Source organism: Rhineura floridana, chromosome 11 (genome assembly GCF_030035675.1).
Source record: "Rhineura floridana isolate rRhiFlo1 chromosome 11, rRhiFlo1.hap2, whole genome shotgun sequence".
NCBI lineage: Eukaryota > Metazoa > Chordata > Lepidosauria > Squamata > Rhineuridae > Rhineura > Rhineura floridana.
This window is the reverse complement of record NC_084490.1, coordinates 26,682,542-26,701,203: the sequence shown is the minus strand read 5'-3', so window position 1 is coordinate 26,701,203 and position 18,662 is coordinate 26,682,542. Positions and strand designations below refer to the sequence as shown.

The window sequence follows — 18,662 nt, the reverse complement described above, 5'->3', positions numbered from 1 at the left end:
TCTGGATTCCCCCCCTCTCTTTTGACACTATGAACTCTCTATTATCTCTGACTGTTTTGTGTATCGCCATGAAAATTTAGAGGGTCATTAAGCAAGTGTTTCTGAGTTCAGGACTATAAGTTTTGTAAGGTTTTGTTTTGAAATGAGCTTATGCAAAGTAGCAATATGGCATGGGGGTATTTTCAATTTAATATTACTTAATGTGAAAAATCTGTGCTGGCTATAGTATACCGCAACTCTCATGGCTGTATAATCTCTGTAGTTGGCCAGAGGTTGGAGGGTTATGCATGCGATCAGAGGTATTAACAAATTTAATAAAGGGGTACCAGGTAATATCAAATTTACTTTTACATGCTCAGCCTTGTGCTATCCGTCTTTGTGATGTAAGATTCTCAGCTGTAGACCAAACACTGCTATACCATGTATTCAAAGAGGGCCCTTTGAGTGTTTGCCACTTATGAGCAATCTCAAGTCAGGGTGCTATCAATACCTCTATAATAGCTATATTATAGTGGCTGTATAATTCTGTATTTACTTTCTCCAAAAGCATTCATTGAGCCATTATTTCTTTTTTCTATTTTTGAATTGTTTGAAGTTCTAATGTAATCATAAAGGTAGGCAAAGATGTGTGATAATAAATACAATTCATTCTTGTTTGATTGATTAAATCACCAGTAACTTATATCACAATGATCTGCAAAACAACTACCACCGCTATTTTGTTCAGTTAATAGCCAGCAACTCTCAGAACTACCAGCATATTTTGGCCTTGGTTTTTGCTGTAAAAGAGATAAATGAGAACTCCCAAATCCTACCAAACATGTCCTTAGGATTCTACATTCTCAACAGTTACTATGTTGCAAGAATGACTTATAAGGCCACCTTGAACCTACTTTCTACACCACAGAGGTTTGTTCCCAACTTCCGGTGTGATTCCCGAAGCAATCTGATAGCTGTCATTGGAGGACTTGTCTCTGAAACTTCTGCCAATGTAGCCACCATTGCTGCCAACTATAAATTTCCACAGGTAAGACACAAGCAAAAGCTCATATTTTAATATTCCTGTAATTCCTGATATATATATATATATATATATATCTGCTTCCGCCTTCATCAGCTGCTAACATACAATTGCTGTTACCAAGGTGGCAGTTATAGAGCTTTGAGGATGGAATGTTCAGAGGGGCTTCATTTGCAGAAGCTAAGTAGTGGTGGTACTGTCCTCCAGGTTCAGGCCATGTGGTGCCAATGTGTCCAGAGAGTATATCCAAAAGTTCTCCCTTTTAGTCAATGCTGCTGGATCTGCTGGCCTCTCTATCTCTGTTATAGAAAAGTCCAACAGGCTGTGACCCTCGATGTTAAAATGCTTTGCAATTAGTTGCTCCACTTCTTTTGTCAAGATTGCTGACTTGTGGTTCCTGAAGTTTGTACGTAGGTCAGTTTTGGTTTTTCCTACATATTGGATATGACATCCTGGTCTTTTGCATTCAATGATGTAAATTATATTGCAGGATCTGCAGGTGATGTTCTGTTTGACGTAATATGTCCTGCTTGTCCTAGTGCTTGTATAAGTAGCTGTCTCCCTGAGGTACACACAGGTGATACACCGTTTGGAGTGACAAGTATGAGACCCTGGATTGGTGATAGGTGGCTTAAGCACAGCTCTCACCAACAGTCTTATATATATCTTTTCAGCTCACCTATGGATCATTTTCCTCAGTTCAGGATGACAAAACTCTATTTTCTTCCTTGTACCAAATGGTCCCAAATGAAGAACATCAGTATAGGGGGGTTGTCAGATTACTTCATCATTTCAGATGGACATGGATTGGGCTCTTTGCCGTGGATGATGACAATGGGGACAGATTTTTACAATCAGTGGTGCCCATGCTTGCCCAGAATGGAATCTGTTATTCCTACATATTTAGAACAGCAAAGCGGACGTATATGGAAGAGTTGATAGACATAGTTATAAGACAGTTGGAGAAATATCAACTTCTAATGGATGAAAAAACAAATGCATGTTTTGTGTATGGAGAAAATCCATCACTTCAAGTTTTAAGAATGATGCTGTTTTATGCAACATTCCTTGCATTGCCACTTGTGGACAAAGTGTGGATTATTACATCACAATGGGATTTCCATTCAGTATCAATTCAAAGACTTTGGGATATACAAATCTTCCATGGTGCACTATCCTTCACAGTTCATTCAGAGCAGCCACCTGGATTCAAAACATTCACTGACAGCATAAAACCTTCCTGGGCAAAGAGAGATGGTTTCATTCAGAATTTCTGGGAGCAGGCATTCAGCTGTTCTTTAAAAATTTCCAATGGGAATGTGGAAAGCAAGAAAATCTCCACCGGCAAGGAGAAGTTGGAGAGCCTTCCTCGTACTTTCTTTGAAATGAGCATGACTGGCCACAGCTACAATATCTACAATGCTGTATATGCTGTGGCACATGTTTTGCATGCCGCATACATCTCTGCATCCAAACACAGAAGATCAGTAGAAAGAGGAAGGGTGAGCTTTCGCTATGCACAGCCATGGCAGGTAATTACTTCTCAAAGACATTGATCTATTTTTCACTGCAGGCTTCTATGTCAAACAACAATTCCATTGATATTGCAGTAGGGCTGTACTAAAGTGATTAGTACTCTTTCTCATCTATTTTACCCAACCTGAATTTGTCTGTTTTGTTGTGACTATTTTGTGAGAGAGGTGAGATGACTTTCTTTTTAGTGGAAGAGAATTGGAATGACCACCATTTTGTTTTCCCCTTTTATGAGGTCCCTGTGATTTTTGAATTTTGTGTAATTTGAGTTTTGGAGAAGTCAAAATACTTCTGTCCATAAAAAATGGATGCTTCCCTAGCTACACACTGGGGACCTCCATTATATTAGACAAGTGTTGAATATCTACAGAAAATACCACATGTTTAGAGAGTGGGCAGATCATTCCTTCAGCAGGTTAGGAATGTTGCAATATAATTAAATCATCCTCACATAAAAGTACATTGATTCTAGGAAATATGAAATATTGATTTATTTTCTTTTCTAAATAATATTTCCCCAATAATAATTTCTTGCAAAACAAACAAACAAACAGAGATGCTTTGTTTTAAAGTAGACCCAATGGTTCAAAGACCATACTATGTCAAGGTGTTTTTTTTTGAGAGGGGGATTAATCAATAAGATCTCTGTATGTCTGATTAGAAGTATACCTCATTTAATTGCGTGACACTTCTATATAAATATGCTGAAGAAATACTAACATGAAGTAGAGACTCAAGTTGGGAGATGGGTCACTTCATGAAACTTCTACTTGAACTGGAGCAATTTCATTAATGTTTTTTGCTGAATCACTTTTTCTCTTCAAGCCTACATGACAGCCATTCAGTTTTAGGAATGTACATGGTTATGTAGTATCAGCTGATGATAGGTGTTTGTGGGGGTTTATTCATACTTCACTTTTTACTATTCCAATTAGAGTCAACTAGAGGAATAGAATAGCTAACATCATAAAATTATCCCAGAGACAATCTGAAACAAGACCACTACAGATTTAGGGAATCCAGTACATTATAAAGATGATTGCACAGTCTTCAATATTATACTCTAACCATGATTCATTTTCTCTTTCACCCAAGCTCCATTGCTTTCTGAAGAACATTTTGTTCAACAACAGTGCTGGAGAGAGTGTATATTTTGATAAAAATGGAGAATTAATTGCAGGTTTTGATGTGATAAATTGGATTACTTTCCCAAATGGCTCATTTGTTAGAGTCAAAGTTGGAAGATTGGATCCTCAAGCTCCTCTGGGCAATGAATTAACTATTAATGATGACCAGATTGTGTGGCATCGAAGCTTTAATCAGGTGAGATGAAACTTCAGGTGCTTGAATGTATGGAAATGACTGGAAATGGTTCCATGTTTGCCAATTCAGAGTTCTGTCTGCTTTCAGGTGCTGAATTGTTCTGGGTAGCATTGCATTTTCAAACTATATTTTTGGTTAAGAAAAGGAAGGGAAGTTGTGATCCAACTTCTCTCCATTGTGTCCCAGAAAACATGGTATCTCACAAAACATTTGACCTTATCAATTCATCTTTACAAATTATCATTCTTAACTAACTGTAACTCTTAGGAGACCACTGTCATGCCTCCCCACTTCACCTCACCTTGCCAACAATAGCAGATGAGGTAGGAAGATGACACATTAACCATACTTCATGAGTACACATTATATGTATATCAAGGCTGTTCAACTACCCCAGCTGTTGCTATATCCACCAGGCTTCCAGGCAAGCCTCATTCCCCTGTGCCACGTTTTGTGCTTTCCCTAAGGGCACAGCTATGGGTTAGCTTCCTTCCCTGGTTAGTGTATTTCAGAGGTATTTTTCACTGCCATCATGTACACCTTTCACCTCATACCTGTTTATGATCCACCCTCTTATGGGCCCCTTCGTAGCTGGTCAAGAACCAGGTGAGTTTATAAACAAGTTTATTTATTTAATTGGTATTTCTTAAGCAAGAATATTTTTGTTTCCAGTACTCAAGCATGTGGTTTCTAGATACGTTCCTTATTTATAGAGTTCCAACAGTACTAACTTTATCAGTCAATATGAAACTCCCTATATAAATCTCTATGACCCACTCACATCCACATACCCTCCAGCCCTCTCTGTCCAAGTCAATTCCCTATCCCTAACTAAATGTAAACTGTGAAACCCTTCAAATATAAACCAGTCACCCCCACATTCACCCAGCCAACCATGCACAGGATACACCAACACTCCATACTCTCTTTTCCCCCTCTCAACTGTCACCAGTTACCATACTTAACCTACTAAACCTCACTCACCATAGACATTGAAAGAAACCCACAATTATTTACACAGCAACACGGAATATCACATCTCCCCTGCCACAAATACAAAAGTGCAGTATACTTTTTGTGCCCAAGAAGGATACACAGCATCCATTGAGAGTTTGCATCTCTCTTTGGGACTACATCAGTCTGGAGGTTCTGGGCATACAGTCTCTGTGCCAAATCTTGATAAGCCATCTGTAATGAGGTTGTCTTTGCCTTTAATATGCTGGAATTCTACTCGCAATTCCTGCAAGCTCCACAACCATCTCCGAACCAAGGTGTTTGTGTTCTTCAATGTCTCTAACCACAGTTGCGCTTGATGGTCCATAAGCACTGTGAATTTCCATCCCCAAATATTGTGACATTGTCGGTTTAAATCATAATTTGGAGCTATTAATATTGGGCTCTGACACAGGGCTTGTTTCAGCTTGTCAAAAGCATCCTGACACTTGTTGCTCCAAATTATTTTATCAGGCCTTTTCTTCTTGATGAGGTCATGTAAAGGGGCAGCTAGGCGGCCTTATTTGAAACCTCTGCAGACCAGTTGGTCCTCTGTAAAGGGGCAGCTATGTCACCACATCTGTCTATAAAGCTCCTGTAGTACCCAGCCATCCCAAAGAATGCACCAACTTTTCTTTTATTCTTAGGAAGGGACCATTCTGGATAATTTCCACCTTACTCCACAAAGGTGATAATGCCCACTGCCCACTTTGTGTCCTAAATATATAACTTCAGGCAAACTAAACTGGCATTTCTTTGCCTTTATAGTGAATCCATCCTTGTCAATAGCACCTAACACCATGGACAAATGTTGCAAATGGTCTGACAGAGTTTTGCTGAAAATGGACACATCATCAATCTAGCACATTGCCAAGCCTACAATTAGTTAGCCTTTGAAACAAAGCTGGTGAGTTCCTTAAGCCAAACAGAACTGTGGACTCAAACAACCTGTCCAGTGTACTAAAAGCTCTTCCACATTTTGATTCCTTCTCCAACTCCATTTGCCAAACTCCCTTGCACAAATCTAAAATACAGATAAAATGGGCTGACACTAATAGCGCCAGCAAGTCATCAGTTCTGGGCATAGGATAGGCATCTGGGAAAGTCACTTAGTGGATGAGTCTGAAATCTAGGCAAAAGAAAATGGTTCCATTCTTCAAAAGGACTAGGACCACCCTAGAAGACCATAGACTAATAAATTCCTGTATGACACCCAGTTCTAGCATTTCTTTGACTTCCCACCTTATGGACTCAGACACACTGCCATTCACATGGTTTGGACATGATTGGATGGGAGGATGAATCCCAGTATTTATATAGTGTTTATTGACACTGGTTCTATCAGGCTTGTTACTAAAAAGGTGGGCATATTTTGTCAGTGCTTTCATTATTTCACTCTTCACATTCTCATTCACTCTTCTTGGCCATATTAATTTATTGAGAAGGTTCTCCTTCTGTTTGCTCTCCTGCAATGTCGGGTGAGTCTTGGTCACTCTCTTCAGGAAATACATTCAATTGAAGTACCTTATGTTCCCTACTTTTATAAGTCTTCAGCATATTAAAGTGTACAATTTTATATTTCCTCTGGTTTCCTACAGCTAGTGCATGAGTGTCCAACCTCTCTCTAATGGTAAATGGACCCTCCCAACTAGCCTGTATCTTGTTATGTTTCGTAGATATAATGTATAGGCCATCATCAGCTCTCCTACTTCTTATGACCTCTCTTGTGTGTTCCTATCATACCATGTGCTTTGCTATTTTTCAGCTTTGCACAGGTTTTGTTGTACTAACTGCATCATACCTTCTTGTTTGGCCCTGAACCCCAAAACATAATTGACCACTGATGTTTTCTGTTCAGCTAAAAGACCTTCCTAAGACTATTTTAGTAGTTGTAGAAGTCCTCTCAAACTCCTCCCAAACATAAGCTCAACAGGCAAAATACAGCTTTCCTACTTAAGGCCTGCTCCCTGATTGTTTTTAAGCTGGTGTCACTGTCCACCACCTGCTTAAAATCTGGGGTTTCACATAATCCTTGTTCTAGGAGTGCTGTCATATTGGATTCTGCTTCTCCCTCCCCAGAGATAGCTCCCTCATCCGTAACAGCAGTAACAATTTGCTTATTCAGACTAACATGCTCAGCCTCACAATATGGGGTACAAGGCCATCCAGGCTCTGTGCTTCTGTTTCCATCTGAGCAGTTTTGGTATTTTGTTTCCTGGTGACTGTGTGTATCTTTTCTCCTGCTCCTATAATATTTCTGCCTAAGATCATAGGCTCATCCTGATTAGAATTAATTCCAACCTTAAAAACTCCCTCCTTGCCTCTCCAAGAAATTTCACTATAGCCAGTGGGATCTCATTTGGACCCCCCTGACTCCTTTAATTATGAAGGTCTCATTGGGAATATGAGGTGGGAAAAATCTGAGGTGGGAATAACATCTTTTCAAACCAGAGTAAGCTCTGCCCCAGTTTCCAAGACAGGCCAGTACTTAGTACCATTTACTAGACCTCCCTCAGGCTGGCATCAAAGTCATTGGCTTTCTCAAGTCTCACTGTGCAGTAGTGAACTGTCTGTAAAACACAGGCTGTACTGGCCCACATTCACACTGATTTTAGTTGATGAACTGTGTTCCTTAGGCTTTGGCTGTTCCCTTTTCAGCCCTGTATTGTATTCTCTGTGTTCAGTTAGCTTGTAAAAGTTGTCCCTGAATAGTTTGCCTGACCCTCCTCTTCTCTTCAAGGCCATATGGTCTCACAACTCAGCAGCCTCCTGAACATTCTGAGGTTCTCTATCCCTCACTTTTAACCAGATTTCTGAGGGGAGTTGGTAAATGAATTGATCCAGTATCACCAAATCCCTTATACCTTCCTTTGTTTTCATATTAGCAATGCACACCTGTTTGTCAAATAAATCTCTTCGTCTGGCACCAAGATCTACTTAGGACTTGTCAGCTTGTAAATGACATGAGCAAAATTGTTTCCTGAAATGGTCTGGCCCCAGCCTGAATCTCTTATTCACAGCTTCCTTAAATTGGCCATAGGTTATAGGCTGCTTTGAGGAAAAACTGTAGTAAATCTCCACAAGTTCTGCTGTCACCAAAGTTTAGATAAATTTCATAAAATCCTCCCTTGGTATTTCCCAAATTTGTGGGGTTTTTTTTCTCAAAAGAGGATAAATATATCTCAGGATTTTCTCCAGAAAACTAAGGCTGGAAATCTCTGGGAATTATTTTTGGGGTCTTAGAGCTCTCTGTTTTGACCATTTCCTGAACTTTCATCTGTTCTTGCCAGCATACACCAGCATTCCATACTTGCATTCCCCTGTCCCAACTCTCACCATTTACCATACTTAACCTATTAAACATCACTTACCATAAACATTGAAATAAATCCACAACCATTATTTATGCAGCTACATGGAACATTACAACCACTACTGAAATACGTCTGATAAAATGTCACAGTATACCGATAATTTCATGAACGGGTTTCTGGAAACAAAGCCATCATAGTCTTCTTTATGAAGCAGGTTTCTCACCTGTGAGAAAATATTTACAAGTTTTGGGGTTGAGGACAAATGTAATGTTCTTGAATCTAATCTCACTGGTACCATTTCTGTACAGGTATTGCCCATTTCTGTGTGCAATGACAACTGCTATCCTGGTTACAGCAGGAAAAAGAAGGAGGGGAAGAAATTTTGTTGCTATGATTGTGCTCCATGTCCAGAAGGGATGATCTCTAACCAGAAGGGTAGGAGAAATAATGTACACTAAAGTGGCAAACCGGACAGAAAACAAATCTGACCTGGTGTTAAGCAGCAGCCTTTTACAGTTATTTAATATGAGGAATGACCAAGTGAATGTTTTTTTCAGTATGTGGAGATTAAGATCCCCACCTGGCAATTTTTGCAGAGCATATTGTTGTTAAAAGAAGAGCTAAAGAGAATTAAAAAAGTTAACCATTCTAATGTACAGAGATATGAAGGACACCTCATAACAGAGCATATTCAGCAAAACTAGCATAATGCCGTTCCCGCAGTCAGGCTCCAAAAGGAGTCCAGGCAGGAATACTTTTGTGTGTGGGGGGGAAATGGGGTAAGAAGTCACTTCCAGCTAAGGTTGTGATCTGCTAGCTGGCCCCTATCTGCTTGCATTCTATCAAAATTTGCTTTTTTACCACAAACTTCTGGTTTTTCCCACTTCGATACAGAACCAGGAACCGGAAGTTATGCATTCTAAACTTGCGGGGAAATGGAGGGTTGGGACCCCATGTCTTCCCCTCCCTCATGTTCCTGCCTTAATGCTGATTCTGCTGGGCTCCCTCCGGTGGTGAAGGCATCCTAAATCCCAATTCCTCCCCTACCCACTACACTGGAAAGGGCGGAGAATGCTGTAGTATGGACTGTGGAGGCAGATTCCCCTCCATGGGAGATCTGGCTTCCCTTGTTCTCCTCTGAGAAGGCTGTAGAGAGGCCCTGCAAGGCCATTGTGCATGCAGCTTCTCTCATGACTTGCGGCTTCTCCTCCCCTTTTAAATTTTTTTTAAAGGAGGGATTAATCCTAGTGAAATTAACAGGCAATCCTACAGCGTCTTCTAAATGTGAGTGAGATGCTGTAGGATTTCCTGTTAAACTTCATAGCATTAACTCTTTAATGATACACTATCTTAAAGAAACCCAGTGTCAGAAAATAAAGCAGAAATCCAATGCCTTCAGCATTGGTCCTCAAAGAGAACAGACAGGTGGATTTTGAAAAAATCCAGTCGCAAATCTAATTTGGGCAGAATTCTTCTCCATACCTATTTCCAGCATGGTCCTTGGCTGGGGAAGAGCATGCAGAGGATAAAATGTCTCTGTCTGCTTCCCTCCTCCTTTTCAAGTCACAATGCTCAGTCCATGCTCCCTGGATGCAGTGTGAGCTAAGGTGGTCACTGTGAGGTGTCCTTCCCTGGCTCTCCCTGTCAGGTTTCTACCTGCTCGTGGTTACTGCTTGTCTCTAGGCACCACCAGGGACTCCACCAGTCCGGACTGTCCTTTTTTATGGTTTCCCTCTCCGCTCTAGTATAGATCTCAACAGATCCCCCTGCTAGGCAGCACCACCAGTCACATCCTATAACCAGTATTCCTAGAGACTCTGCCTGAGTCTCCCTCAATTAGGTTACCTCTGTGACTGCGTGCTTAAGCTGTCCCAATCCCTTTGATTTACTCAGACTGCTTATAATTCTGATTTGCTCTGAATACTTGTGGTGTTATATTCTTCCCTTCACCCGCTGCCACCATTTGCCACTCTTCAGCCTTGGTTTTTACCTTACCCTCCCTTCTGGTCTGTGAAACCCCAGCCAAGGATCAGGCCTTTGGTAAACCAAATTAAGTAGTTATTAAATAACACAGATAACAAGATTTCTTCATAAGGCACATAAGCATATGGTTTTATCTAATACTAATCCGAACTCCACCCCCCTCCTTCTCCACGCTCTCCTGACAAACAACTCTCTCAAACCCACCAACGTCCACCCCACATCCACCCCACATCCACCCCACATCCACCCAGATTTACCTGACATTCTTCCTTTTATACTGTCAGCCATTTTAAACATTCAGCCAATCATCCAGCATTCTACTGCCCATTCACTCCCCCTCCTCTTTCACTCCACTTACCATGTATCTTCTAAACAAACAGCACTTACCCTATTTACACTAATACAGGATCATCACAGTCACCATAGTTGCAGCAGAGTTGGAAAATTTGTCCTCTCCTGTGATTGCTTGGTAGGAGGGGAATTTGGTTGGAGGGGCATTGCAGTGTTCATAGGTGCAGTTAGTAGTGGAAGCCAGATAGCTAGGTTGATTGCTTTAATTTGGTCTCTTGGCAGGTGTGTGCAAGAAAGGGAAGAGTTGGTACAAAAGATGGGGACCCTGAGGCAATGTTCAGGTGAATCATGATTCCAGAGACCTTCACACAGGTCTCTGCATCCCATGAGGCAGAGTATGGATCACTTTTGAGATTAACCCATGTTACTCACTTGGAGTTGTGTGGCTGAAAGGGGATGTGCATCAGGAAGACCTCCCTCCTCACCTGAAGGGGTATGGCAGGAGGAATGAGGCATTATTAAAGTCACCTGTCATCCCTGCAGGGTAGCCTCACCAAATCACGGCAGGCTTAGGAGCCTGATTGAGGTTTTGAATATATCTGCTGCAATGTCTGCTGCAACTTCTTGGGAATGGTTTCAGTTGATGAGGCTTTATGATATGGACAAGGTGCTTGTAGTGATATGAGCAGCAAAGTGTCCTCTTGATCCTTGCCTTTCTTGGCTTATTAAAACTTGTCGAGGGGGTTTGACCAAGTGGATCCAGGGTGTGGTCAACACATCATTGCAGGAGGGAGTGGTTCCAGCCGCCCTGAAAGAGGCTCAGCCTCTCCTGAAAAAGCCCATTGTTTTATGACAACTACTGTCCAGTCACAAAAATCCCTTTTTAGGTAAGGTGATTGAGAGGGTTGTGACGCAGCAATTGCAAGTACTCTTGGATGAAACAGATTATCTTGACCTATTCCATTCTGAGTTCAGACCTGGTTATGGGACTGAATCAGACTTGGCCATCCTGATGGATGACCTTTATTGGGGGAAGGACAGGGAAACTGTGACCCTGTTATTCTTACTTGATCTTTCAGCGGCTTTTGATACCATGGATCATGGTATCCTCCTGAGCCAACTTGGTGAGATGGGTATTGGAAGCACTGTTTTACAGTGGTTCTGATCCTATCTCTAGGGTCATTGTCAGAGAATAGCACTGCATGATTGCTTTTGGCCCCCCTAGCAGTTGTGCTATGTGGTGCCACAGATTATTATCTTGTCCCTCATGCTGTTTAACATCTATATCAAGCCCATGGGAGCAGTCATCAGGAGATTTGGGGTGAGGGGTCAGCAGTACCCTGATGAAACCCAGATCTATTTCTCTATAACATCTGAATCGGGAGAGGCTGTGCACACCTTGGACCATTGCCTCGACTCGGTGGTGGGCTGGATGAGGGCCAGTAAACTGAGTCTGAATCCTAGCAAGATGGAGACACTATGCATTGGTGGTTCCTGAGTTTAGATAATTGGTCAATTGCCTGCTTTGGAAGGGGTCATACTCCCTCTGAAAGAGTAGGTCCATAGTCTGGAGGTGCTTCTGGATCCATCTTTGTCACTAGAGACCCAGGTGACCTCAGTGGCTAGGAGTGCCTTTTACCAGCTTTGGCTGGTAAGACAGCTGTGGTCATTTCTGGACTTGGATAGCCTGACCACTGTTGTCCATGCACTGGAAACCTCCAGGCTGGATTACTGTAATGTGCTCTATGTGGGGCTACCATTGAGGTTGGTCTGGAACCTACAGCTGGTGCAAACTGTGGTGGCAAGACTGCTCACTCGGGCAGTGTCACCCTGCTGCTGCAAGAATTGCACTGATTGCCTATCAGCTACAAGGCTAAGTTCAAAGTTCTGGATTTGGTGTACAAAGCCCTATACAGCTGAGGACCAGGATACCTGAAGGACCGTCTTATCCCTTATATACCCAGTTGAGTACTGTGCTCTGCAGGTGAGGGTCTCTTGCAAATGAGGGTCTCCTGCAGATACCATCTTATCAGGAGGTCCATTCTGCAGAACATAGGAAATGGACTTTAGTGTAGTGGCACCAACCATGTTGAATTCCCTCACCTTAAATATTAGACAGGCACCATCTCTGTTATCTTTATGGTGCCTACTGAAATCCTTCCTCTTTCAACAAACCTTTTAAGTAGAGACCTTATCCCAATCTGCATCTGTGTTAGAATTGCTTTTTAATATGATCTTAAACTTTTTCTTTTTTAAAAAAAATGTTTTAAAGCTTTTTAAAAATACTTTAAAATATATTTCAAAATATATTTCAAAGTCTGTTTTTTATGATGTTTTAAAGTGTTTTTGGTGCTTTTGTTTGCTGCCCTGGGCTCCTACTGGGAGGAGGGGCAGGATATAAATCTAATAATAAATAAAAATATATCCTGCACATAGTTTTCCCAATGTAGTGTATAGGTTCTAAAAGCTGCTGTTCATAACATGGCCCTAGTTATATCCCATACCTTGTGTCTTCCCTTTTTATTTCCAGTCTCCTGATGCAAAGATGCTTCATGTAATCTGTCATATGGAGAGAATAGAATCATTTCTCATTCATCAAAACACAGATTTCTCTGGTCTCAAAGAAGATATTTTTCTTGATATTCCCACTCATTTTGAAATAATGATTTGTGGCAAGATGCCTCCCCCCACAAAAAATACTATAATAATTTGTTTAAATGATTAGACATAGAAACTGAACTTAGATGTTTTTAAAATACCAACATAACTACTGCAATCTCTTCCACATAAAGCTGCCCTTCAAGACTATTCATTGATTAAATATCTACATTAAGTGTTGGCTACTAAGATAATATTACTCTAGAGTTCCAAGGACTGTAAGAGAATTTCTTTTTTTTAAAAATGGGGTGGTGACACTTTGGTAGGCTGCATTAATAGAAGTATAGTTTCCAAATCATGTGAAGTACTGGTTCCCCTCTATTTGGCACTGGTTAGGCCTCATCTTGAGTACTTCATCTGTTCTGGACACCACACTTTAAGAAGGATTCAGACTGGAATGGGTTCAGAGGAGGGCAACGAGGATGATCAGGGGACTAGAAACAAAGCCCTATGAGGAGAATGTGAAAGACCGGTGCATGTTTAGCCTTGAGAAGAGAAGACTGAGGGGAGATATGATCGCATTATTCAAGTACATGAAAGGTTGTGGCCAAGATTTCTTCTTGATCATGCCAGAGTGCAGGACATAGAATAATAGGTTCAAGTTTTATGAAGCCATATTTAACTGAATATCAGGAAAACCTTCCTAACTGCTAGAGCAAGATGACAATAGAACCATTTACGTAGAGAGGTGGTGGGCTCTCCAACACTGGAGGCCTTCAAGAGGCAGCTGGACAGCCACCTATTGGGTATGCTTTAATTTGGATTCCTGTATGAAGACTTGATGGCCTTATAGGCCCCTTCCAGCTCTACAATCCTATGATGCTATGGTTCTGTGGTATCACCCGCTATTTATTGTGTATCATAGAACACTTTATTCTAACCTAATTGGGAAGGACTGTATCTCTGTGGTATAATATCTGCTTTGCATGGAGGAAGTCCCAGGTTCAATTTCCATCATGTTCAGGTATGACCCAGTATAAGGCAGTTTCCTATGTTCCTAACCCCCATCAAATGAGATTATTATGACATACATAATAATCATAGCAGTCATTTTTACAATAGGTTTTGAGTTTTCAAAGTGATGCATGCACTAGTCCAAATCCTTAAAACAAGAGAGTGAATACTGTGGCCTTCAGCCTAAATGCCATGCAGGTGGATGGAGACTGAACGGAGAGAAGAGTGGCAAAAGTGGAAAGGAAGAAAAGTCAAAACTGATGAAGCCATCCAAGGACGGTGGTGGTAGAAAGGTTGTCTGTAATGAATCAGTTCATACATCTGGCTCAAGTGATATATCAATTTTGCAGAAGCCTGCATGTCAGAGAGGGGAGGGGGCAGAGAGAGAAAGAGAGGGAAAAGCAGTCTCACCAAATCCATCACACACACACACCTGTATGCAGCCCCCTGGCAGATTATTCCCTGATTAAAAGTTTCCCAGACTGGCCTTTGAACATCCGTGTAAAGCTGATCAGGAATATCATTTAATAACACAACAAAGAAGCAGCAAAACATGTGAGGGAGAAAATCATAACAGAAACTGTTGCTGAGCAACATAAAACTTTCAACGATTGTCATCCCATCCTCAGACCATGAAAGTTGGGGTGAATGTTATCCAGTTTGGAGGCTAAATTTGCACAAGTGTTTGCTTCTGCAGAAAGACCATCATTATGTTGTGTCAATCTTGGAATATTTTAGCAAAGCAAGATGGCAGCCACCAGGTCTGAGTGGCATTGGTGAGTTTCATAATCTTCATTCCATGCTTCCATGTCCAAAAATGACAGGGATGCAGCTTTTGTTTTGCTTCCACCTCCCACATCTTAGTCAAAGGTTTTCATCTGAGGAAATTTTGTTCAGCATGAATATAAACCTGCAAATGTTGCATTTCCTGATTTCCACATATAAGACAACTGCAATATACAAACAGATTGGTGCTGTTTCTCCTTTTAGCATTATTATATCCCACTAAGATCACAGCTGGTATAGCACAGTGGGGAGGAGAGCCTGGCTGGGAGTCCAGAGTATGTGAGTTCAAATCCCTGCTTGTGTCTCCTGGGTGTCAAGGGCCAGTTAAAGATCACCCCCACAGTGAGTGGCTTGGGGGTTATGTGCCCTGCCACCTGTGCAGCTGTGGGCAAGCTGCATAGACCCAAGGAACCCAGTTGCCCCCCAGCTGGCAGTTACAGACAAGGAAGGGGCTGGCTTGTGCAGCTGTGCCAAGCTGAGCAGGTCCAACCAGCTGGGGCAGACTAGCCTCAGAAGAAGGCAATGGTAAACCCCCTCTGAATACTGCTTCCCATGAAAACCCTATTCATAGGGTCGCCGTAAGTCGGGATCGACTTGGAGGCAGTCCATTTCAATTTTTTTCCAATTAGCTGAGCTAATTGTTTACCAAAGGCCACATGGAATGTTAATCCATGTAGCCAGATCTGAGTTCAAATTCAGTTTATCCACAAGTCAACTGAGATATTCAAATATACCTTCCTTCTTTTTCAGATATGGATACCTGTTTCAAATGTCCAGAAGATCAGTATCCCAACAAGGACCAAAAGCAATGCATTCCCCGAGTTAAAAGCTATCTCTCTTACCAAGAACCTTTAGGATTCACTTTTACTATGTTTGTTATTACTTTCTCTCTGATTACAGCTTTCATACTTGGAACCTTTTGGAAGCACCAGGACACTCCCATTGTAAAGGCAAACAACCGGACCCTCACCTACATCCTCCTCATCTCCCTGCTACTTTGCTTCCTTTGTTCATTACTTTTCATTGGGCAGCCAGGGAAGGTAACATGTCTTCTCCGACAAATGGCTTTTGGCATTGTTTTCTCTATGTCCCTTTCCACTGTGTTGGCAAAAACCATCACTGTGGTTCTGGCATTCATGGCAACCAAACCAGGTTCTGGGATGAGAAAGTGGTTGGGGAAAAGACTGGCAAATTCAGTTGTCCTTTCTGGTTCATTTAGTCAAGCAAGTATTTGTATAGTTTGGCTGATTACGTCTCCTCCATTCCCAGCTACAGATACGCACTCTGTGAATGGGGAAATCATACTGCAGTGTAATGAGGGCTCACCTTTCATGTTCTACTGTGTGCTGAGCTACATGGGCTTCCTGGCCACTGTCAGCTTCACTGTGGCTTTCTTTGCCCGGAAGCTACCTGACAGTTTCAATGAAGCCAAATTTATCACGTTCAGCATGCTGATTTTTTGTAGCGTTTGGTTGTCCTTTGTTCCAACATATCTGAGTTCCAAGGGAAAATACATGGTGGCTGTGGAGATCTTCTCAATTTTGTCCTCCAGTGCTGGCTTACTGGGTTCTATTTTCTTCCCCAAATGCTACATAATTATTTTGAGGCCTGAGTTCAACGACAAGGAACATATAAAGAGAAGAGAATAGTACATTGTATTTGTATTATGCATTAATACATAGTTCACTGGGCATATCAATACAGCATTTAAAAGATATTACCGTATCTTGATTTAGAAATGGTTTAAAATTTGTCATGAATGTTCTCTTTCTAAGAAAATGTATGCTTTCAACCTGTTAAATATTGCTATGGAATATTTCTTAAGATCATACTTCAGGTGTTGGCCATTCATTCAAGAAATCTATAATAGAATCTGACCCTGAGCCAACTCCAGTCATGAACAAAAAGCAATTGTTCCACACTGGGATATTCACCCAAATTAAATGAGAACCACCAACTCATATATTAAATTAAAGAGGTAAGGTTAAGATTGATTGAAGCTGTAATGAGTACAAGATTGTGAATATGGAAGCCTGTCTGAATGTACTGCTGTATCCCATTAGCTATGCAAGTGGACGGTTGTTGAACGTGTGACCTTCCCCTGCTATATTGGGAGAAATATTGTGTGTGTTTTGTTTAGACTTTGTACTGTATTGAATCTTGCCACTATTTTGTTGAAAATATTTTCCCCTGCAAAAGTCATGGAGGGCAAGAGAGATGGAATGGAACATCCTGGAAGAAGGCACAGCTGGATGACTAGAGCCTGAACAGGATCACTTCATTCCTCCACACTGCAATATTTCTGCTTCAGGTCTATGACTTGTTTTTACAGTTTATAAGTAAATGCTGTGCAACCAATATGTATTGAAATGCATGAAGGACCTGGTAATTTTTCTCTGAATAGGCACATTGCCCAAAATATTTCAGGTTCCAGTTTGAATCCAAAACACTACTTTGGAGTGTCAGAGAAAAAGTGGATCTCAGGGTGTGGTGGAGGAGTCAGATTAAAGCTGAACTTATCTCCATGATTTCTGTTTTATATGTATGCAATATTTTGCAAGAAGAAAGGAGCATCAGCTGTTTGAACTCCAATATGTAGACAGAAGTGCTACAAACCTAGACATAGGTTCACTACCCCAGTGAGGAGTGAGACTTAATGTGGTACTCTTTCAGGTTTGTTACAACAAATGCTACTTTCTCCATACCTGACTTCTTTATTTGTTGTTAAATGGGGAGCCAGATGCAACCTTTCAGTGGGTCCAATTTAGCCCAGGAGAACCCATTTTCCTTCATCTAAAAATTACATAGGGGAATCATAGATAATATTCTATGGATAAAGAGAAGTCATTTTCATACACTGAATACTGTAGATCTGGCAATTCCCCTTTCACACACACATACACACATAAACCCATTAAAAAGATTGTGCTTGCAGGCAGTGGGCTAGGTAGCTGTAGGTGTCTGCCATGGGAAGCAGTTAAAAGTAGGCTCCATTCAGTGCTTACTCTTCACAGAATGCCCCTGGAAGCATGCCTCTCCCGATATTTATCTAGTAGGGGGAAAAAAGAGCACAAGAGGTGGGTGGGGTGTAAGGATGGGAAGATCTGTCATTTTTGGTTCTCTCGGTTACTCACTTTTCTAATTTTAAATTCAGTTCTTTACATTTCTGCAGCAATTTGAAATTTTTTTTAAAAAAAATCCTCTTGAAAATTCTCCACCATTTTATGCACACTTTCCCCTAATATATGCATTTTTGTAAATATTGTTTAGTTGGTGAACTGCATCCCAAAATTCTAATAAATGCAAATTTTGAAGGATGGCTGTGTTTCGGTTCTCATATTGTTTCAGAAAGTGTGAATTTGATAAATTCTGCTTGAAATGCAAACTAAATCAAAATTTTCACACATCCCTACTGGGGGGATCCCAAAAGAAAAAAAAAGAGCATGTAGCTACATGTTTGCCTAATTTATTTCAAGTTCTAGGATCCAATTTTCCTTGTACAGGATTTGAATATTTGGAGTATAATGTGTATGTCACTATGATCACAGCTGTGTGGCCTCTAAGGACCAATAAGCTACTTTGCAAATGTAACCCACAAATATCTCTATATTAAATAGAAATGGGTGGGTTCAGTCTTTTCTGACAGTGTGTTTCCCAACCATAGTAGCAGTGACAAGGAAAAGAAACAAGGATCAAAATTAAATGCACATTAAGTAAAAATTAGTTCTCATGTGTTATCAGAACAGATAAATAATAATACTCTTAACAATCTGGTTGCTATTGCATCATAGCAGTAAAGAAATTAA

The 18,662-nt window shown here is 41.0% G+C and overlaps 1 protein-coding gene across 1 annotated transcript; it reads left to right on the top strand.

Moving 5' to 3' along the window:
- Positions 1-287: 287 nt before the first annotated feature.
- Positions 288-16,505, top strand: LOC133367621 (vomeronasal type-2 receptor 26-like). The gene is made up of 6 exons (XM_061591717.1): positions 288-329; positions 728-1,027; positions 1,696-2,553; positions 3,650-3,877; positions 8,493-8,619; positions 15,607-16,505. Exons 1-6 carry the CDS (start codon positions 288-290, stop codon positions 16,503-16,505), a joined length of 2,454 nt encoding a protein of 817 aa, XP_061447701.1.
- The last annotated feature ends 2,157 nt before the right edge of the window (positions 16,506-18,662 follow it).